The 23,979-nt window shown below is 42.2% G+C and overlaps 1 protein-coding gene across 6 annotated transcripts in view; it reads left to right on the top strand.

Annotated features, from left to right (window-relative positions):
* The window catches only part of lrp1bb (low density lipoprotein receptor-related protein 1Bb), a 993,888-nt gene that overhangs the window by 439,828 nt on the left and 530,081 nt on the right, over positions 1 to 23,979 (top strand). For all 6 annotated transcript variants that reach the window (XM_061918476.1, XM_061918478.1, XM_061918475.1 and 3 more), the window contains 2 exons: positions 5,369 to 5,626; positions 17,382 to 17,544. In XM_061918476.1, coding sequence (XP_061774460.1) covers positions 5,369 to 5,626; positions 17,382 to 17,544 — 421 coding nt within the window. The remainder of the gene's footprint in view (positions 1 to 5,368; positions 5,627 to 17,381; positions 17,545 to 23,979) is intronic.

Below are 23,979 nucleotides of genomic sequence, written 5' to 3'. Positions count from 1 at the left end.
TTCCTCTGTGTTTCTGCTTGTAAGTAGTCTGTGTGTATGCGTTGATTAACATGCACCTATGGCCATTTTACCAGACATGTCAGGAGGTGAAGAGAGTGTGCCGCCATGTTCGGGAAAAAAAATATTACCGGTATTTTTCAGAAGCAGTATAGTACCGTTTTTATTTCATTAGTACCGTGGTACTTTATAAGTACCGGCATACCATACAGCCCTAATATCTACATTTGTTATACACTTGTGGGAATGTGTGTGCACACACAAAATGTATACTCTCCTTTGAAACAGTAATGATTGTATTTATTTATTTTTTTAAGTTTGTTGTCTCAATGGCATATGAGTTGAAAATACCTGGAGTCTCCGCTCACCTTGCAGGGGAGAACGCCACAGTTGCCGCTTTTAATCAATATGACTTGTGTCCGAACAGGAAAAAACTGAATATGATTACCCATAAACTTAACCGAACCCAATACTCGTATGCATTAATATTAATTTAGCATGGAGGTGTTAGTGGTACAGTTATAACTGTGGGGTTACTATTACTTGTGAAAGCTCATGAATATAAATGTCAGACGGAGCTCCCCTGGGCCAGTAGATGAGAAGCAGCAGGGTGTAAAACATGCTCAATTTAAGATTGAAGTTACAACTCCATGGTGCAATTTGGCATTTTTTTTTTTTTTTTTAGAATTAATCTTGATCTTATTTTCTCCCGTTTGATTCGGACTGAATTGAAATGTTTATTTATGTTTCTTTTTTCATCTGTACTCCTAAGGCATACAGCATCTTAATAGCACTGATTCTGCTTGCAGACATTCACATTTTCCCTGCTCCATATTATGGAAATAGGAGCGTGGGGAAATTGTGTGCCGTAAACCAGGGTTTGTCAAATTGTGGTACGTGTACCAATAGTGGTACGCGGGCTCCATCTAGTTGTACGCCAAATAATCACTTGCGTATGTGCAATTATTTCTATATAATTCATGATCTAAGTACAGTGCTATGTGTTGTGTGTATGTATATGTATATATGTATGTATATGTATATGTGTATGTATGTATATGTATGTATGTATGTATGTATGTATACATATACATACATACATACATATACATACATGTATACTCCTCTCTGAGCTGCTACCTTACCGTGGTAGAGGAGTTTGCGTGTCCCAATGATCCTAGGAGCTATGTTGTCTGGGGGCTTTCATGACCCCTGGTAGGGTCTCCCAAGACAAACAGGTCCTAGGTGAGTGATCAGACAAAGAGCAGCTCAAAGACTTCTCTGGAATTACAACAAAATGAACTCAGATTTCCCTCACCCGGACGCGGGTCACCGGGGCCCCGCTCTGGAGCCAGCCCCGGAGTTGGGACACGATGGCGAGCGCCTGGTGGCCGGGCACAGCCCGAAGAGGCAACATGGGTCATCCCTCCAATGGGCTCACCATTGGAGGGATGGGGCCATAGAGGTCGGGTGCATTGTGAGCTGGGCGGCAGCCGAAGGCAGGGCACTTGGCGGTCCGATCCTCGGCTACAGAAGCTGGCTCTTAGGACGTGGAACGTCACCTCACTGGGGGGAGGGGGAGCCTGAGCTAGTCCGCGAGGTAGCAAAGTTCCGGCTGGATATAGTCGGACTCACCTCGACGCACAGGAAGGGCTCTGGAACCAGTTCTCTCGAGAGGGACTGGACCCTCTTCCACTCTGGCGTTGCCGGCAGTGAGAGGCGACGGGCTGGGGTGGCAATTCTCGTTGCCCCCCGGCTCAAAGCCTGCACGTTTGAGTTCAACCCAGTGGATGAGAGGGTAGCTTCCCTTCGCCTTCGGGTGGGGGGACGGGTCCTGACTGTTGTTTGTGCTCACGCACCAAACAGCAGTTCAGAATACCCACCCTTTTTGGGTACACTCGAGGGAGTACTGGAAAGTGCTCCCCCGGGTGATTCCCTTGTCCTACTAGGGGACTTCAACGCTCATGTTGGCAACGACAGTGAAACCTGGAGAGGCGTGATTGGGAAGAATGGTCGCCCGGATCTAAACCCGAGTGGTGTTTTGTTATTGGACTTTTGTGCTCGTCACGGATTGTCCATAACAAACACCATGTTCAAACATAAGGGTGTCCATATGTGCACTTGGCACCAGGACACCGTAGGCCGCAGTTCCATGATCGACTTTGTAGTTGTGTCATCGGATTTGCGGCCTCATGTTCTGGACACTCGGGTGAAGAGAGGGGCGGAGCTTTCTACCGATCACCACCTGGTGGTGAATTGGCTGCGATGGTGGGGGAGGATGCCGGACAGACCTGGCAGGCCCAAGCGCATTGTGAGGGTCTGCTGGGAACGTCTGGCAGAGTCTCCTGTCAGAGAGAGTTTCAATTCACACCTCCGGGAGAACTTTGAACATGTCACGAGGGAGGTGCGGGACATTGAGTCCGAGTGGACCATGTTCCGAACCTTTATTGTCGAGGCGGATGATTGGAGCTGTGGCCGCAAGGTTGTTGGTGCCTGTCTTGGCGGTAATCCCAGAACCCGTTGGTGGACACGAGCAGTGAGGGATGCCGTCAAGCTGAAGAAGGAGTCCTATTGGGTTCTTTTGGCTCATAGGACTCCGGAGGCAGTGGACGGGTACCGACGGGCCAAGCGGTGTGCAGCTTTAGCGGTCGCGGAGGCAAAAACTCGGACATGGGAAGAGTTCGGGGAAGCCATGGAAAACGACTTCCGGACGGCTTCGAAGGGATTCTGGACCACCATACGACACCTCAGGAAGGGGAAGCAGTGCACTATCAACACCGTGTATGGTGCGGATGGTGTTCTGCTGACTTCAACTGCGGATGTTGTGGATCGGTGGAGGGAATACTTCGAAGACCTCCTCAATCCCACCAACACGTCTTCCTTTGAGGAAGCGGTGCCTGGGGAATCTGTGGTGGACTCTCCTATTTCTGGGGCTGAGGTCGCTGAGGTAGTTAAAAAGCTCCTCGGCGGAAAGGCCCCGGGGGTGGATGAGATCCGCCCGGAGTTCCTTAAGGCTCTGGATGCTGTGGGGCTGTCTTGGTTGACAAGACTCTGCAGCATCGCGTGGACATCGGGGGCGGTACCTCTGGATTGGCAGACCTGGGTGGTGGTCCCTCTCTTTAAGAAGGGGGACCGGAGGGTGTGTTCCAACTATCGTGGGATCACACTCCTCAGCCTTCCCGGTAAGGTTTATTCAGGTGTACTGGAGAGGAGGCTTCGCCGGATAGTCGAACCTCGGATTCAGGAGGAACAGTGTGGTTTTCGTCCTGGTCGTGGAACTGTGGACCAGCTCTATACTCTCGGCAGGGTTCTTGAGGGTGCATGGGAGTTTGCCCAACCAGTCTACATGTGCTCTGTGGACTTGGAGAAGGCATTCGACCGTGTCCCTCGGGAAGTCCTGTGGGGAGTGCTCAGAGAGTATGGGGTACCGGACTGTCTTATTGTGGCGGTCCGCTCCCTGTACGATCAGTGTCAGAGCTTGGTCTGCATTGCTGGCAGTAAGTCGGACACATTTCCAGTGAGGGTTGGACTCCGCCAAGGCTGTCCTTTGTCACCGATTCTGTTCATTACTTTTATGGACAGAATTTCTAGGCGCAGCCAAGGCGTTGAGGGGATCCGGTTTGGTGGCAACGGGATTAGGTCTCTACTTTTTGCAGATGATGTGGTCCTGATGGCTTCATCTGTCCGGGATCTTCAGCTCTCACTGGATCGCTTCGCAGCCGAGTGTGAAGCGACCGGAATGAGAATCAGCACCTCCAAGTCCGAGTCCATGGTTCTCGCCCGGAAAAGGGTGGAGTGCCATCTCCGGGTTGGGGAGGAGACCCTGCCCCAAGTGGAGGAGTTCAAGTACCTAGGAGTCTTGTTCACGAGTGAGGGAAGAGTGGATCGTGAGATCGACAGGCGGATCGGTGCGGCGTCTTCAGTAATGCGAACGTTGTATCGATCCGTTGTGGGGAAGAAGGAGCTAAGCCGGAAGGCAAAGCTCTCAATTTACCGGTCGATCTACGTTCCCATCCTCACCTATGGTCATGAGCTTTGGGTCATGACCGAAAGGATAAGATCACGGGTACAAGCGGCCGAAATGAGTTTCCTCCGCCGGGTGGCGGGGCTCTCCCTTAGAGATCGGGTGAGAAACTCTGCCATCCTGGAGGAACTCAAAGTAAAGCCGCTGCTTCTCCACATCGAGAGGAGCCAGATGAGGTGTTCTCGGGCATCTGGTCAGAATGCCACCCGAACGCCTCCCTAGGGAGGTGTTTAGGGCACGTCCAGTCGGCAGGAGGCCACGGGGAAGACCCAGGACACGTTGGGAAGACTATGTCTCCCGGCTGGCCTGGGAACGCCTCGGGATTCCCCGGGAAGAGCTAGACGAAGTGGCTGGTGAGAGGGAAGTCTGGGCTTCCCTGCTCAGGCTGCTGCCCCCGCGACCCGACCTCGGATAAGCGGAAGATGATGGATGGAACCACGAATCATGATCATAATTAAAGATAAAACTATTTTTTATTTACTTTCTCTAAAAATCTAAAAGTATTCATATTCTCTTTATGTCATGTTATACAATTTCCAGTGCTGTTGTTTTCAGGTTATAGAATATATATATATATATATATATATATATATATATATATATATATATATACGTTACGTCAGGAAAAAACACAGAGGGCATATCATCCCTTCATGAGGGAAACCTGGAAAACAGGCTTGGCGGGATGATATAGCCCCTGTGTTTTATCCTAACCTAACGTATATTCCGCTCTACCCAGATATTGGGCACTGTATTAAGTTAAAGTTAAAGTACCAATGATTGTCACACATTTTTTAAAAATGGGACTCATTCCTTTCCTGCTTGGCACTCATCATCAAGTGTTGGAATTGGGGGTTAAATCACCAAAAATGATTCCCGGGCGCGGCACTGCTGCTGCCCACTGCTCTCCTCACCTCCCAGGGGATGATCAAGGGTGATGGGTCAAATGCAGAGAATAATTTCGCCACACCTAGATATAACGGATAAACCACAGAAACGTTGACTATATATATATATATATATATATATTCCAAGCGTGATGTCACATTATCGATGGAAAAATACATTTGTATTATATATATATATATATATATATATATATATATATATATATATATATATATATCCCACACCTAATTTGAGAGACATTTGGGGCTTTTCTGCAGATGTTAGTAAGTGATGAAGCACCCTTTATGTCAATCGTAACATGTTATTGATTTTTCAGGTTTTTCAGGGACGATGCTATGCACTTCAAATAAATGTCAACACGCTTTCGTTGTCACTGTGTTTGCCTTTCTGAACTTCCTTCAATTGAACATTGAAGTATGTTTATTTCATTGTCTGTAGATCCTGGGGACAGACACCCGGTGCTTCTCATGGGTGGATCCGACCGTATTGTCATCACCCATCTAAATGGAACAGGTCTTCTGCCTCTGAGGTCACTGAGTGTAAATGGAACACTGGCATTGGATTTCCAGCATAACCAGGACAGGGTTTGCTGGGTTTTGTCCAAAGAGTCTCCCGGGTCACTCCGATGTGCGGAAATGAGGAATCTTCGTCGACTCACACGGGAAAAGGAAATAACAACGACGCAGAGTTTGCAATGTAAGTCCTTTCTTTAAGATGTTACCAAACTGGTACCACACCTATTTAAAACAGTACGAATCGTGATCCTTTTTGAGAACAGCCTGTTTTGATCCGCTGCTCGGATCATTCCATATTCTATTTTTTTTCCGTTTTGTATCACATTCTGTTGTTTGACTTCCTTAATTCCTGTTTTATCTGGTTGCCATGGTTTCATATTAGTTCCACCTGCTAGTCGCTGTTGACGCACACCTGTTTTGTTAATCACCACCCTTATTTAAGCCTGCCTTTTCTGTTCATTCACTCACGCATCCTAGTAAGTGTTTCATGCATTTTGTGTTTCACTTCAGTAACGATTCCTATTACATATTTCTACTTGCTAGCTTTCGCGCTATGCATTTGTTTTCCTCTAGCTCTCATGCTAGTAGTTTTTGTTTTCCCTTCTGCTCCTCCTGCAAGTTTTTCTGTTTCCTTGTCTATTTTATTTATTAATAAATCTTCGTTTCTTACCTTCACGCTGTGTTCGAGCCCGACTGCATCTTGGAAGAACGCCTCCGCATCACAATGCCCAGAAATCGTTACACAGCCATGACATTGCACATAATAAAAAATCTCTGTAGGATTCTGAAGATTTCTTAAATATAAATTTAACTCAAGCAACCCTTTTGGAAATGCCTCAATGGTTTCTGATGATACAATTCTGTGTTTTTGCCATTAAAAACTGGGTTTTCTTGAAGAAAAGGGGTATAAAAAATTAGACTTTGTATTAACATACAGTACAGGCCAAAAGTTTGATCATTCAATGTGTTTTCTTTATTTTCACGACTATTTACATTGTAGATTGTCACTGAGGGCATCAAAACTATGAATGAACACATCTGGAGTTATGTGCTTAACAAAAAAAGGTGACATAACAGAAAACATTTTTTTATATTCTAGTTTCTTCAAAATAACCACCCTTTGCTCTGATTACTGCTTTGCACACTCCTGGCATTCTCTCAATGAGCTTCTGAAATGTTTTTTTACTCCACAGGTTTCATAGTTTTGATGCCTGTAGTGACAATCTACCAGGTAAATAGTGAGGAAAATAAAGAAAACACGTTGAAATGAGGAGGTGTGTCCAAACTTTTGGTCTCTACTGTACATCTAATAATAATAATAATAATAAACGTTTTTTATTGTAAAAAAGCACTTTATGTTGAGCAAACAACCTCAATGTCCCACAGTGTAAAAAAATAATAGTAATAATAATAATAATAATAAAAGGATAATAAAAATAAATACAATATAAAACTAGAAACAGCCCAACGTCTAGAACCAGCATGCATATCTATAAAAATGCTTTTTTTTAAATATGGGTTTTTAAGCCTTTTTAAAAAGCATCCATAGTCTAAGGTGCCCTCAGGTGGTCAGAGATAGGATTCCACAGACTGGAGTTGATCTACAGATTTAAGCTTGACCAAAAAAAATATTTGCACTTGCGCGCGTGTAATCCAATTTGCGCTTGTGTATACTTATTTGAGTTTCTCTTTATCAATCGGAGTGTGTGTATTCAGATCTTGCTATGTGTGTTTTAGATCTGCGTAGGTGGGTTTTAAGTTGTTTGTCTGTCTCTAATTAGAAATAACTATAGATGTCCCATATGGCTTTTTTGCCGATATTCCGATATCGTCCAATCCTTAATTACCGATATCGATATCAACCGTGGAATTAACACATTTTTATGCCTAATTTTGTTGAGATGCCCCGCTGGATGCATTAAACAATGCAACCAGGTTTTCCAAAATAAATCAACTCAAGTTATGGAAAAAATGCCAACATGGTACTGCCATATTTATTATTTTTTTTAACATGCCTCAAAACCGCAGCTTGGAATTTGGGATATGCTCTCCATGAGTCCCACTACAACTATGGGAAGTACTATTCATTGAGTTTCACAATGTGCAATATTATTATTATCATTTTTAAACATGCCTCAAAACAACAGCTACAAAAACAATGAAGGCACACAGCTTCAGTCCAGAGTATACTGGAGTCATAAAGTAAACAATAACATAGTCCCCCTTTAGTGCAAGGCTGCCTGGCATACTGTATAAAAAGTAATTATAAACTGGGCTCAATCTACCCTGCGCCAACATATTTGTATGACTAACACAAATGTTCTGCAAGCTAGTGGTGAGTGCTTGAAGTGGCCTACCAGTCAATGAGAGCTTCTGAAATGTTGTATTGAGACAGTGGTGGTTTTTGTTGTGTTTTAGTTTTTTCTTGGCGGAGTCATTAAGCGACAACTGTGTGGCACTACTTTTTTTCGCTGTTTGATTTTCATCCATCTTCCGCTTGTATTCATCCTGTATCTCCTTATGATTCTTGAAGACGTCTTGGTTCCTCCTCGTATAAACAACTTTTTGCAGGTCATTGCAAATTGCCAGTTTTTTAAAGAGACACTTTAAAATAATCCCAAACATTATTGTTAGTCAGTCAACGAGCGAGCTGGCTTGTTAGCCAGGCTACAGCACCGGCAACAACACACTCCTGTTGTTGTTATGCTCCGCTCGCGGCGGTTTGATGAGGTCATCAAGCGTCGCCAGTAAACTTCTCATGCTGCAACTCCTTTGTTGTGTGTGGGAGAGGGGATGTGCGAGGGGCTGCTGACTGGGGGACACAACTGCTCTGTATTTTTCCCTACGTACGTGTACCGCTCCGTACAGCGGCGTTTTAAAAAGTCATACATTTTTCTTTTTGAAACCGATACCGAGAATTTCCGATATTACATTTTAAAGCATTTATCGGCCGATAATATCGGCAGTCCGATATTAACGGACATCTCTAGAAATAACCCTTGTTAGGCTATTTATTTTTACATTTTAAGATTTCAGCGCGCACATCCAGATGTATGTGAATACTTCGGTATAGCTCGGTTGGTAGAGTGGCCGTGCCAGCAACTTGAGGGTTGCAGGTTCGATTCCCGCTTCCGCCATCCTGATCACTGCCGTTGTGTCCTTGGGCAAGACACTTTACCCACGTGCTCCCAGTGCCATCCACACTGGTTTAAATGTAACTTAGATATTGGGTTTCACGATGTAAAGTGCTTTGAGTCACTAGAGAAAAGCACTATATAAATATAATTCACTTCACATTTAACCAACCACGGAAGACATCACAAAATTTAAACCAATCAGAAGCAACATACAACTAAGGTGCGCGAAAGAGAGATGCCAAGACCCGTTGTAGGTTGTTTGTGATTGGTTTTAATTGCATAGTGTCTTCGGTGGTTGGATAAATGTAGGCACAGGGGATTGAGGGCTTGGTTTGCAGTTTTTGGATCAATTAACCTTGCAAATATCTTGTTGGTCTTTATCTTATTCAGAAATTCACGTAGAAAAACATGTTGTATGCAAGAAAATCTATCTGGAATACAGTATTATGCAGGTGTTATGTATTTGTACTATGAGCTAATAACTATGAAATACAAATTGAGTTGTTCAGGAAGGAAATAAAAGTTGTAGGAGTTGCTCACATTCATCACGTGTGACACATTGCAGAAAGCATGACAGATCCAATTCCTCATTCATTCCAAGGGCCCCCCTGTGTTCAGAGAGGAGATCCAATAAGGCTCTGCCAAACAGCAAGTTGATGAGGTCACCCCTTTCCAGAGAGAGAGCAATTTTTGCGGCTACTCCCCAGAACTTAAGTAAAGCTACACAGCACTGGGCCAGCTAAAGTGTAGGACTTATCAAAGTTATCAAAGTTTACATTTACTGCTGCCTTTCTGAGGAAGTAATAGAAACATGACCCTTACCCATGTTCTATATTTGACATCAATAGGGTTACCTATCATGCATTTCTCTCGTTTGACTTTTAAATGTTGTTACAAAGTGTGATACTCATCTTAAATCAGAATCAGAATCAGAAATAATTTAATAATCCCTGAGGGGAAATTAAGATTTTCAACACAATCCCATTCAAAGAGCAGACAAACATTATAGGGAGACAGAACAGGATCGCTGACGGGTCTGCCAACTTTCGGCGCCCCTTACAAAAAAGGTGAGAAACAGGTAAAAGCTGGGGTGGTTATAAGAAAAAAAACAGTCTATTCCCAGGAGAGGGGGTCCAGACTGAGGCCAAGGAAAAATAACCTCATAGCCGTAGCACACATAAAAATGTGGAAGAGGGAAACATCAAAGGACACAAAGGACATTAAAGGCCTACTGAAATGAGATGTTCTTATTTAAACGGGAATAGCAGGTACATTCTATGTGTCATACTTGATCATTTCGCGATATTGCCATATTTTTACTGAAAGGATTTAGTAGAGAACATTGACGATAAAGTTCGCAACTTTTGGTGCTGATAAAAAAATCCTCACATTGTTTTTAATGGGAGCCTCCAGCAGCAAGAGCTATTCGGACCGAGAAAACGACAATTTCCCCATTAATTTGAGCGAGGATGAAAGATTTGTGGATGACGATATTGATAGCGAATGACTAGAAAAAAATAAATACATAAATAAAGTAATACAAAAAAAAGGCGATTGCATTGGGACGGATTCAGATGTTTTTAGACACATTTACTAGGATAATTCTGGGAAATCCCTTATCTTTCTATTGTGATGCTAGTGTTTTAGTGAGATTAAATAGTACCTGATAGTCGGAGGAGTGTGTCCACGGGTGTCTTGAGGCCAGTGTCTGAGGGAAGTCACGGCAGATACAAGGACGGCGCAAACTCCACAGATCTCCGGTAAGAGGCGACTTTTTAACACAATTTTCTCACCGAAACCTGCCGGTTGACAAGTGGTCGGGATCCATGTTCGCTTGACCGCTCTGATCCATAGTAAATCTTCACCTCTGGGAATTTTAAACAAGGAATCACCGTGTGTTTGTGTGGCTAAAGGCTAAAGCTTCCCAACTCCATCTTTCTACTTTGACTTCTCCATTATCAATTGAACAAATTGCAAAATTTTCAGCAACACAGATGTCCAGAATACTGTTTAATTGCACCATGAAAAGGGACGACTTTTATCCGCAAGTAGTGCTGCGCTAATATTTCCTGACAGTCCGTGACGTCACGCGCACGCATCATCATTCCGCGACGTTTTCAACAAGAAACTCTGCGGGAAATTTAAAATTGCAATTTGGTAAACTAAACCGGCCGTATTGGCATGTGTTGCAATGTTAATATTTCATCATTGATATATAAACTATCAGACTGTGTGGTGGGTAGTAGTGGGTTTCAGTAGGCCTTTAAAGACATTAAAAGAGCAGAGCCACTTCTACACATAGCCACAAAAGTAAAACAGCAACAATAAAAAACAAAAACATATACACTGTGGTGGCCTCTATGGTGCTCCACGCCATCGTCTGCTGGGGTACGGGGGAGCATGGCCAGAGACAGGAGCAGACCCAACAAAGCAACCAAGAGAGCCGACTCCGCCCTCAGCCGCCCACCAACTCTCAGCCAGTGTCCAGTCCGCGTGAATGAGCGATGATACGTCTAAGGCAGGCCTGGGCAATTATTTTGACTCGGGGGCCACATTTAGAGAAAAAAATGTGTCTGGGGGCCGGTATATTCATTTTTAGGAACACTAATACAAAACCTCACAATAATGTCTGACTGAATGCTAAAAACGTAATGACATACTGCCTTGAAAAACGTAATGGAATTTTAAATGTTTCAATGAACGGCAAAACACTGAATATTGACAAAATATGAATGTCACACCCCCTTTCCATCGACATGTTTTACAATCAAGTGGAACGCAACAAAAATGCAACAAACAGTGAAATATGAACGCGAAGGGTACAAAATAAACCCACCTCCAATCTGATATATCTGATATTTGCTGAATTTCCCCAGGGATCAATAAAGTACTTTCTATTCTATATATCACTAAGCTTTAGAACTTTTTGTTGTGAAAATGCTTCCCACCCACACTGCTTGGTGCCTCATCTGAGATGCTGTGACGTATATTACTATCATAACTAATTAGTAGGGCTGCAAATCTTCGTGTGTCCCACGATTCGATTCAATATCGATTCTTGGGGTCACGATTCGATGATATATCGATTTTTTTCGATTCAATGCGATTCTCGATTCAAAAACGATATTTTTTCCGATTCTGTATTTATTCAATACATAAGATTTCAGCGGGATCTACCCCAGTCTGCTGACATGCTAGCAGAGTAGTAGATTTAAAAAAAAAAAGCTTTTATAATTGTAAAGGAGAATGTTTTATCAACTGATTGCAGTAATGTAAAATAGTTTTAACTATTAAACGAACCAAAAATACGACTTATTTTATCTTTGTGAAAACATTGGACGCAGTGTGTTGTCAAGCTTATGAGATGCAATGCAAGTGTAAGTCACTGTGACACTATTGTTCTTTTTTTTTATATATATATATATATATAAATGTCTAATGATAATGTAAATGAAGGATTTTTAATCACTGCTATGCTGAAATCATAACTAATATTGATACTGTTGTTGATAATATTAATTTTTGTTTCACTACTTTTGGTTTCTTCTGTGTCGTGTTTGTGTCTCCTCTCAATTGCTCTGTTTATTGCCGTTCTGAGTGTTACTGGGTCAGGTTTGGTTTTGGAATTGGATTGTATTGTTTTGGTATTGCTGTGTAATGGTTTGTTGGATTGATAAAAAATATATAAATACAATTTTTAAAATGTATTAATAAAAATAAAAACAAAATATCAATTTAAAAAAAAAGACAATCGATTCTGAATCGCACAACATATTCGAATCGATTTTTTCCCACACCCCTACTAATTAAATTACCATAGTAACTGGTATATCATCCATAAGCGTAGATTCCAACCGTTGAAATACTTTGTATAGTTCAAGACTTGCGGTCATTAGAAAGCATGACTTCACATCAGAATGGCAGCTACAGTTTCCATCTTAAAGATCTAAAAAAAATATTTGGAAATGTTTGTCGGGCCGGATTCAAAAGCTCGATGGGCCACATGTGGCCCCCGGGCCTTAATTTGTCCAAGTCTGCTCTAAGGAGACCGAGGTGCCCGATACCTGCTCATTCAGCCAAGACACTATGAAGCCCTGCCTCTTCATCCGCATATTCTCCAGTCTCTCGAAACGGACTGTGGTATGGCAGGGACCCAGCAGCTGGTCTCCGTGGCCAAAAGGCAGATCCAGAAGTTCATAAAAAAATCACCGCAGAAGTCACAAAAGTGCCACCCGTTGTCACAGAGTTATGTCGCTGTGTGTCTTTGCTGTCCACCAGGATTACACAGTGTTAGCACATTGAGCAATGGCCCTAAGAACATGTTTGTCCAGGGATGAGGAAAAGTGAATTTTGTTGAGCTTTCCTAAAGAGGTAAGCACTCGACGATAAGAAGGTAATTGAGGTTCTTTAACCCGGACAGAAAAATAAAAATACCTCCGTGCACTAGTCACAGCACTGGCCAGCCCTTGGAAGTCTTAGTGAGTGGGACCAACCACTGAGCTGAGGGGTGGTGTTAATTACAATTTTTGCAGAAAATACAAGAAAGTGATGCAGATCTACAAAGCTGCCCGTGTGGGTAATCGTGTGTAGCTGCTCTATAGGAGTCCGATAATAAAATACAATGGGGCGAAAATTATTATGATTGGCCCCCTCTAATAATGTCCATCATCCACATCCTGATATTGCCTTTCAACACAATCTCCCCAAATGACGGCTGGGCAACCATCCGCACTTAGACAGCCACCACTCTAATGCAGCAGGTCCCTAAAAGCACAAATGGCCTGTTCTTTATTTTCAGAAAGAGTCCATTTGGCAAGCAGTAAATGTGCAAGCATAAGGCATAATGTGTGAGAGGGGATATTTTAGTGGCATTCAAAAATACTACACTTCTTGTAGTCATGAGAAGTAACCACAGTACTCAGCCTAAAAGGTATAGTAAGGGGGTAAATCATGATTTATTTATTTTTTCAAAATTTAAAACTCCCTTGTGGTCTAGATAACATTTAAAGGCCTACTGAAATGAGATTGTCTTATTTAAACGGGGATAGCAGGTCCATTCTATGTGTCATACTTGATCATTTCGCGATATTGCCATATTTTTTGCTGAAAGGATTTAGTAGAGAACAACGACGATAAAGTTCGCAACTTTTGGTCACTAATAAAAAAGCCTTGACGTCACTGGTGTAAGGGCTCCTCACATCTTCACATTGTTTTTAATGGGAGCCTCCAACAAAAAGAGCTATTCGGACCGAGAAAACAACAATTTCCCCATTAATTTGAGCGAGGATGAAAGATTCGTGGCTGAGGATATTGATAGCGAAGGACTAGAAAAAAAAAATAAGGTAAAAAAAAGAAAAAAGAAAAGGTGATTGCATTGGGAGCGATTCAGTTGTTTTTAGACACATTTACTAGGATAATTCTGGGAAATCCCTTATCTTTCTATGGTGTTGCTAGTGTTTTAGTGAGATTATATAGTACCTGACAGTCGGAGGGGTGTGTCCACGGGTGTCTTGACAAATTCGTCACGGCAGCAGCAGCACGACAGAAGTTCCGCTGATCTCCGGTAAGAGGCTACTTTTTACCACAATATTCTCACCGAAACCTGCCGCTTGACAAGTGGTCGGGATCCATGTTCGCTCGACCCCTCTGATCCATAGAAAAGCTTCACCTCTGGGAATTTTAAACAAGGAAACAGCGTTTGTTTGTGTGGCTAAAGGCTAAGGCTTCCCACCTCCATCTTTCTACTTTGACTTCTCCATTATTAATTGAACAAATTGCAAAAGATTCAGCAAAACAGATGTCCAAAATCCTGTGTAATTGCGCGATGAGAAGAGACGACTTTAGGTGGTGCTGCGCTAATATGTCCTCTCCAACTCCAGACGTCACGCGCACGCGTCATCAAGAACAAGAAACTCCGTGGGAAATTTAAAATTGTAATTAAGTAAACTAAACCGGCCGTATTGGCATGTGTTGCATTGTTAATATTTCATCTTTGATATATAAACTATCAGACTGCGTGGTTGGTAGTAGTGGGTTTCAGTAGGCCTTTAATGGTGGATCTTTGGTCTAAATGTTGCATAGATTCCATCAATCCAACCATTTTCTACCGCTTGTCCCTTTTGGGGTTACCGGGGGTGCTGGAGCCTATCTCAGCTGCATTCGGGCGGAGGGCGGGGTACACCCTAGACAAGTCGCCACCTCATCACAGGGCCAACACAGATAGACAGACAACATTCACACACTAGGGCCAATTTAGTGTTGCCAATCAACCTATCCCCAGGTGCATGTTTTTGCCTCCACTTCGACTGTGCCTTCTCCCCGTCATCCATGATTATCAAGCTTGCCTCTGGCGCAGGCGGTCGCAATTCTCTCCGCTCCCTCCTTCCATGCTTGCTCTCTGCGTCTTGTCTTTGTCGGAACTTTTTTAAAGCCTCTTTCTTTGCGCTGTCCTCTAATCCAAATATCAATATGAATATGATCAGCTGCACTCTTGATGCAATTGACACAGTCTTTTCGACAAGAAAAAGAGGTTCGGGGGAGCCTGGCTGCCCTGATGGAACCATCGCTGCAGGGTACGTGAGGGACTCCTGGAATACATGGAGGATGATGTGCCTCTCAGCCCTTTCCATCGAGGACGTCGAAGACATCTACCTATTTGGAGCTTTGATTGGGCTGGGCGTTGTTCTGGTGTATCGACAATTTTGAAAGAAGATGGCAGCCAGTCAAGGGGCCCAACGGCTGTTCAACGCAATGGAAGGATTGGGTCGGGCTGTGGGAACACAGACTGGAGCGATTTCTGAGTTGAATCGCAAAATGGATCTCATCTTGAAAAAGTTTGCAGAGAAGGAATAATTAATTTGTATTGAAGAAATCCGGCGTGGACCAACAGAGGAGATAAGTCACTAGTTTTGTCTTCTCGAAGAAAAACAACTTCTTAATCTACGATTTGAACTCCCTTGAATGGCCTTGACACAGGAACAGGCTGTTCTGAAGAAAATCTCCCGAGGACTACTCAAAGATAGACGCTTTTGACCTTCCTTTTTGTCAACAACACCTGCAGTCGAACTTTTATCGGTCTCAGTCATACAAAACATTCATCATCTCTCCCAAGTTAATTGGGCATACATGCACACATGACCCCCACCCTTGAAATCAATGCCTTCACCACTGCTTAATTCCTCTGGGGCTGTGGATGGCTGAGCAGCGCTATACAGCGGCAGCGAGTCTCCTCAAACCCACTACCTCCCTCTGTTGCAAGTTGGTGTGATATACGTACCATGTCTAAATGTGTGCCATGCTATGTGAGGTTTTTTTTTCCTTGGACTCACTCTGGACCCCTCCTGAGGGTCTAGTCTTAGACTGATATTTTTTTTTACTCCCCCCCTCTCTCCCTTATGTCACCCTTTTCTCACCTTTTTAAGGAGCGCCGTAAGTGGCTGATCCGTTGGCCGTCTCGTCTTGTCCTCTCCTGTAACGTATGTCTGCTCTTAGCGGGACTTGTACCAAAAAAATCAATCTCGTTGTACTTGTGCAATGACAATAAAGATCTATTCTATTCTATTTTATGTTGTAATGTTTAGCGCTTCCCTATGGAGTCTACCGACATACATAAGTTAGAACTATACTCTTATCTGCAAAGCATCAGAGTTAGCGTTATATACTTTTGAGTTTGTTGCTCTAAAGCCGAGACGAGCAAAAACAAAAGTATGGTCTTGATGTAACAATAAAAGAACACTGGAAAAACATCTCAAATAAGGGTGCTATTTGCTTATTTTTTGTCTGATAAAGTAATTTTTCTCACTAGGCAGATTTTATGTTTTATGTTACTTTTTTAAAGTAATAATTTCTTATTTCAAGCATGACAAAACAAATTGTGATGTTGACACAATTGTGTCTCATATTAAAACAGATGACAGCCAAATTGACTTTGCTGTTATATTTTCAATGAAACAATACGTACTCTTTTAGTAGTGCACATGTTATTATTATCGAGAATATACTTATTTTAAGGTATTTTGGGATTCATTGAGGTTAGCTAATTTTACTTGTTTTGGAAAGTCTTGACAAGCCAAATGTTCTTGTTCTATTGGTAGATAATTTTGCTTAGTTAAAATAAAATCCCCCTATTTTTTTCTTCTTCTTTTTGAACACTGACTTTTTGCAGTGAAGAGATCAAGTTGTCGTCTCAACGAGTTGTTTTATTTACGGCCTTACAGCTACTCCAACTGATAGCTTCAGGCACCGAGACAGAAAGTCGTTATATAAAGACGCACCGTAACCCACACATGTCGGGCAAGGAAAAGCCCCATTTCAAAAAGAGAGGTAAAACAAAAGTAGCGAACAGAAGGAAAAATTCATAAATAAATAACGTGACAACGTCAAATAAACAACAACGCACAGAGCCATGTTTGTGCAAAGCTCTTTGAGTAAAACGTTCCCATATTTGGATAATCGGGTGACGTCACAATTGGGAAAAAACGTCACAAATTGGGCAAATTCCAAACGGCTCATTTGGAGGAGGTATGAAAGAAGGCGAGATTGTTTTATAAATACTTCCGCCATGCCTCTACTGTTTGATTTCAAATGTTCAAGTACACAAAAACAGGTGCACACAGGTAAGAACATTTGGTTTTGCATAATAGTTTCCTTTTAGACAGGCAGAAGTAGTTGGAGGGTCCTGGTTTGAGTCCTGCTCGGGAAGAAACTAAAAGTTTGCATTACCCTCCGTCACTATGATCTGTAAAATACATTAAAAGAATATGTTGTATTTAATCAAAGGCAATTTGTTTCTGATTGCAGATGCGGAGCACATGGCAATCGACTGGCTGACCGGCAACTTCTATTTTGTTGACCGGGTCAGAGACAAAATATTTGTGTGTGACCAGAGTGGCACCACTTGTGTGACTCTCCTGCAGCTCGACCTACTGAATCCTAAAGGAATAGCTCTGGATCCTCTCATGGGGTAAGTGTTCTAAAATGTCCCACTAGACTCATTTATCATCACAAATGTTTTTTTGTCGTGTTTTGTTTTCAAAAGGACAAAGAAATCATGGAATAATCAAATCACTTTGCATAACTACTGACTTGTTTTGAAGAGGGTGAGTGAGACACAAAGAAGGGATTTCAATTGTTCCCCGTTTCACAGTGAGCAGCGCAATTTAGTGGACTGCTAGTGATGCGTCTGCTGTCGAGACTATAATTTGAATTTCAGCTTTTTATGCAGACAGTTCCACCATTTCAGAGCAAAAAGAACGGAGCAACTATGCATGAATACTCTGTTCTAACATGTCAGCCACATGAAAAAAAATGCCCACATTTTGAAGCAGTTCAAACCTGGAATATCAGTCACTATAATTGTTAAATGCGTTGCGGCGAGCACTGACCTGACTTTAGCAAGCCTTTTTCCGCACCAGTCCACTCTCCAACAAAAGACAGCTTTCAGAGCCAGGATAAGTAAGCCCACATCTGAGAAATTAAACAGGGAAAAATGGTTTTAACACATCCAAAGTGCTTGAGTTCACCTTAAAAAAGGGTGTCACATTTGTTTTATTGAGAGCCACATCGCAATTAGGGCTGCCTTCAAAGGGCCAGTTTAAAGGCCTACTGAAACCCACTACTACCGACCACGCAGTCTGATAGTTTATACAACAATGATGAAATATTAACATTGCAACACATGCCAATACGGCCTTTTTAGTTTACTAAATTGCAATTTTAAATTTCCCGCGAAGTGTCCTGTTGAAAACGTCACGGACTGTTAGGAAATATTTGCGCTGCGCACACACACAGCTAAAAGTCGTCTGCTTTAACCGCATAATTACACAGTATTTTGGACATCTGTGTTGCTGAATCTTTTGCGATTTGTTCAATTGATAATGGAGACTATAAAGTAGAACGATGGAGTTGGGAAGCTTTAGCCTTTAGCCACACAAACACACGGTGATTCCTTGTTTAAAATCCCCGGAGGTGAAGCTTTACTATGGATCAGAGTGGTCAAGCGAACATGGATCCCGACCAAACGTCAACCAGCAGTTTTCGGTGAGAAAATGGTGGTAAAAAGTCGCCACTTACCGGAGATCAGCTGAGCTTGTGCCGTCCGTACAGCTGCCGTGGACTTCCCTGAGACACTGGCGTCAACACACACGTGTATACACCCTTCCAACTATCAGGTACTATTAAACTCACTAAAACAATGGTCCCCAACCTTTTTGTATCCGCGGACCGGTCAACGCTTAATAATTTGTCATGAAAAAGGGAGGTTTTTGTGGTTGGTGCACTAATTGTAAGCGTATATTGTGTTTTTTATGTTGGTTTGATAAAAAAAAAAAAAAAAACTTTTTTTTTTTTTAATAAAAATGAATAAAAAATTATTCTGCGGCCCGGTACCAATCGGGCCACGGCCCGGTGGTTGGGGACCACTGCACTAAAACACTAGCAACACAATAGAAAAATAAGGGATTTTTGCCAGAATTATCCTAGTAAATGTGTCTAAAAACATCTGAATCCGTCCCAATGCAATCGCGTTTTTTTTTTTTTACTTGATTTTTTTTTTTTTTCTTGTCCGTCGCTATCAATACCCTAAAAACACGAATCTTTCATCCTCGCTTAAATTAATGGGGAACTTGTCGTTTTCTCGGTCCGAATAGCTCTTTTTGTTGGAGGCTCCCATTAAAAACAATGTGAGGAGGCCCCACACTTGCGACGTCATCGTCTGCGACTTGCAGTAAACAGATCTGACCACTGGGTCTTGAGTTTGATGCAAGTGCTTTTAAAGGTTAAAAAAAATAGCTAACATGAACTGAAAGCCTCGGCCTCAGCAAATTGTAGTCACAGTAAACGACTTGCTGGCACACTTTAAATAACAATAACTCTCAAAAAAGACCAACATTGTGACACAAATGCAAATGTCATGTCAGAAGGTCATACATGAATAATTTTAAATGTTAATTCCCAAATGCACGACATTTATTTGCTCAAAACTTGGTAACAGTCCTAAAAAATATCCTGGAGTATACGATGACTGTGGAGTTCTCCTCACTCATCTTTGCACTGACGTAGGCGTTGACCTGATACCAACAGGACCAAGTTCGCAAGGAAGAATGTCAGTCTCTGAACACAATTTTAACGATACACTTCGGAATCCTCATGAATCAATTAGTGCGTGGCTTATTAACATGCTCATCATGTAGCTCACATCAAAGTAAAGGCAGCCTCTAAACATTTGTCGCATGAAATATGCAATTGCTGTTTTGAATTAGGTCCATGAGCGACCATTACCATTATAGTCACTTTTATAGATTACTGGATGAATAAATCTTTCATTATATAATACCACCGGCATATATTTTAGGATCAATGATATATCATTTTGATGTGGTTGGCAGTGACTCTATGTTCACATTAAGTACTTGCTCACCCTGGGTTTTAATAGCGCCGTATATCCAAATCTTCTTTCAGCGTGTTTTGACAGGCTTAGGTGGAGTCTTCTGTTCAAGTTGTGAGCTTCAGAAAAAGTTGTTTAAGTTGAGTTTCTTAAACAAGTAACGAGATAATGTTTGTCCACGAGTCAATAGAACCCTATTGCAGTGGTTCTTAACCTATTATCACCATTTTAGCAAACACTTGGTTTTCCAAGTACAAATCAATCAATCAATGTTTATTTATATAGCCCAAAATCACAAGTGTTTCAAAGGCCTGCACAAGCCACAACCACATCCTCGGTTCAGAGCCCACAAAAGGGCAAGGGATAACTCATAACCTGTTGTCCATAACCACGTCACTATTTAAGCCTGCAGTTAGTTGCCAGGCAGTCAGCCTGCCGACATCACCCTCTATACACCCTTGTTATTCATGCTGATGATCCATGCTGCTCTTTTTCATGCTCTTTTCTCGTTCCAAGTAAGTTTTCTTTATTCATGCCATAGTTTGCAAGTTGTGTTTTATGTCCATAGAGCTGCCTTTGTGCAAGTTTTTGTTTATACCCTTTGTTTTTGTAGTACTTTTGAATGGTAAAACTAAACAATGTCATTAACTCCACGCCATGTCCGATCCAGTCGCTTCGCATCTCGAGAAAAAAATCCACACCTTAGTTCCAGTCTTGGGGAAACCGGATGCAATGGATGTTGAGTGGGTCTAGCATAATATTGTGAAAGTCCAGTCCATAGTGGATCTAACATAATAGTGAGAGTCCAGTCCATAGTCGGGCCAGCAGGAAACCATCCCGAGCGGAGACGGGTCAGCAGCGTAGAGATGTCCCCAACCGATAGAGATGCGCGGTTTGCGGTCTCATCCGCGGAGTCCGCGGATAAACCGCGGGTCGGGCGGGTGACATGACGAAAAAATAGATATTAAATAGATTCGGGCGGGTGGCGGTTGAACCATTTGGAAATATATGATATACATGTTTCAGAGATCGGTAACTTTTACCGTTCAAAGAGCCATTTTGGACCCGTGTCACAAAGCGAAAAAGACATTAGTTGACGTCAACATTTTCAAGCATTTCTGCCGGCAGTCACCCAGTTATTAAGTATTAGGGCGTGTTATGAATCCTTTGCCTTACCGACCCGTGCGTCAGTAAGGTGGGCGGGGTTGGGTTCGCGGGGGTGTAAAATATAAAATATATTCAGGAAATGTCATGGATGCAAGGGATTCTGGGTATTTGTTGTGTTGCGTTTATGTTGTGTTACTGTGAGGATGTTCTCCCGAAATGTTTGTCATTCTTGTTTGGTGTGGCTTCACAGCGTGGCGCATATTAGTAAGAGTGTTAAAATACTTTATATCACAACCATTAGTGTACTCTGTGTCACCCAGTATTGCCTTTCAATCTTGTACGTGTTTCTGCGGAAGCTGCATACAACATGTTGCTGGACTGGCAAACGGTTCGTACATGTTGTTGAAGGTGTCAAAGGCAATGGCTTCACAGCACGCCCTTATTCCCGTTATCTGAATGAGCACCATCGGATATTCGCGAGAACGTTGGTGCTCCCATTATCTTCTTTATTTTTTGACACGGGTCGAATTAGCTCTTTTAGTGATAAAGGTCGCCGACTCCAGATATATAACAACGGGTGGGTGGCAGGCGGTTGCGGTGCTGATAAAATGTTGTTTCGGGTGGATGACGACTTTAGTGATGCGGTTGCGGATCATATAATTGCCTATCCGCGCATTTCTACCAGCCGATGACCAACATTAAAATAGTGTAGCATAGTAGGCCAAAGTATTCATTGAAAAGAAGGCAGAGGTTTTATCTGAAAATTGTATTTTATATTTTTGGCCACTGTAACATTGCACGCAGTTTGAACAGTAACACTGTGTTTGAATCAGGGAATATAACACAATGAACAAAATCATTACCTTAATTTTACCTCATTTAATTTTCTTGTCATCAGTTGATATGTTAATATTTCTGATAGTGTTTTATGTTTTATTTTTTGTTTATCTTAATTATATGGCAACGATCCGATGTTACATTATACTCCATATGTAGTTTATGCAATGTTTAACAGATGCTGTGGTTTCCCACGGCCTTGAAGTCGTCGTCAACGCGCAGCTTTCTTTGCCAATGTTCATCTTTCTTTGCATATGTTCTGCGTGTTGATTGGCTGGCAGCCTGGGAAAGTGCGACCATAAGTGGAGAATGTGGAGAACATTCGGTTCCCACGCGCGTTGAGTGATAGAAATGACGGCGTAAGACGATTCTGTCTCTGTCTTGTTTATTTTGGCGTCGACTGCGGCCTATAGTAGTCGGTATCTAATTAATTCTATTAAAGGCTGAAAAACCTTTGATAATGGCTCGAGTCACGTCTCTACAATATTTGATTAGGTAATTCCACTAAATCAGGCCTGGCCAATTACCATATTTTTCAGACTATAAATCGCAGTATTTTTCATATAGTTTGGCCAGGGCTGCGACTTGTACTCAGGAGCGACTTATGTGTGAAATTAACACATTACCGTAAAATATCAAATAATATTATTTAGCTCATTCACGTAAGAGACTAGACCAGGGGTGCCCACACTTTTTCTGCAGGCGAGCTACTTTTCAATTGACCAACTCGAGGGGATCTACCTCATTTATATATATCATTTATATTTATTTATTCATGGAAGAGAAATTTTTGTAAACAAGTTAAATGTGTTTAATGATAATACAAGCATGTGTAACACATATATATGTCTTTCTTTCACGAAGACAAGAATATAAGTTGTTGTATTACCTGATTCTGATGACTTGCATTGATTGGAATCAGACAGTAATGATGATAACGCCCACATTTTCAAACGGAGGAGAAAAAAAGTTGTCCTTTCTGTACAATACCACATGAAAGTTGTTGGTTTTTGGCATCTAATTCATCCAGCTTCCATACACTTTACAAGAAAAACATTGGCGGCAAATTCCGTAGCTTGCTAGATTGACATTCACGGCACCCGAGGGTCTTGTGAGATGACGCTGGCTGCTGCCAGTTCATTATTATGAAAAAATGACGGAGAGGAAGGCGAGAAACACTTTTTATTTCAACAGACTTTCGCGCCGTCCCTTCCATCAAAACTCTAAAGGCCGATTGCACATTTCCTATCTTCACAATAAAAGCCCTGCTTCATGCTGCCTGCGCTAACAAAATAAGAGTCTTGGAAAGCTGGCGTGCACAAGTGATGTGCACGCCAGCTTTCTGAGGGATCGCTTGTGCACGCCAGTTTTCCGAGACTCTGTATTTAGTCAGCGCAGGCAGCATGAAGCAGGGCTTTTATTGTGAAGATAGGAAATTTGCAGTCGGCCTTTAGAGTTTTGACGGAAGGTACGGCGCGAGAGTCTGTTGAAATAAAAAGTGTTTCTCGCCTTCCTCTCGGTCATATTTTAATAATAATGATCTTGCAGCAGCCAGCGTCATCTCACAAGACCCTCCGGTACCGTGAATGTCATTTAAGTGACATCTTGGTGAAGATTGATGATCACTAATTTTTAGGTCTATTTTTTTTTAAAGCCTGGCTCGAGATCGACTGACACACCCCCCGCGGTCGACTGGTAGCTCGCGATCGACGTAATGGGCACCCCTGGACTAGACGTATAAGATTTCATGGGATTTATCGATTAGGAGTGACAGATTGTTTCGTGAACGTGTAGCATGTTCTATATGTTATAGTTATTTGAATGACTCTTACCATAATATGTTACGTTAACATACCAGGCACTTTCTCAGTTAGTTATTTATGTGTTATATAACGTACACTTATTCAGCCTGTTGTTCACTATTTCTTATTTATTTTAAATTGCCTTTCAAATGTCTATTCTTGTTGTTGGGTTTTATCAAATAAATGTCCCCCAAAAATGCGACTTATACTCCAGTGCGACTTATATGCGTTTTTTTTCTTCTTTATTACTTATACTCCGAAAAATACG

This window comes from Nerophis ophidion, linkage group LG13, assembly GCF_033978795.1.
Source record: "Nerophis ophidion isolate RoL-2023_Sa linkage group LG13, RoL_Noph_v1.0, whole genome shotgun sequence".
Taxonomy (NCBI): domain Eukaryota; kingdom Metazoa; phylum Chordata; class Actinopteri; order Syngnathiformes; family Syngnathidae; genus Nerophis; species Nerophis ophidion.
This window is presented reverse-complemented; position numbering and strand designations above follow the sequence as displayed.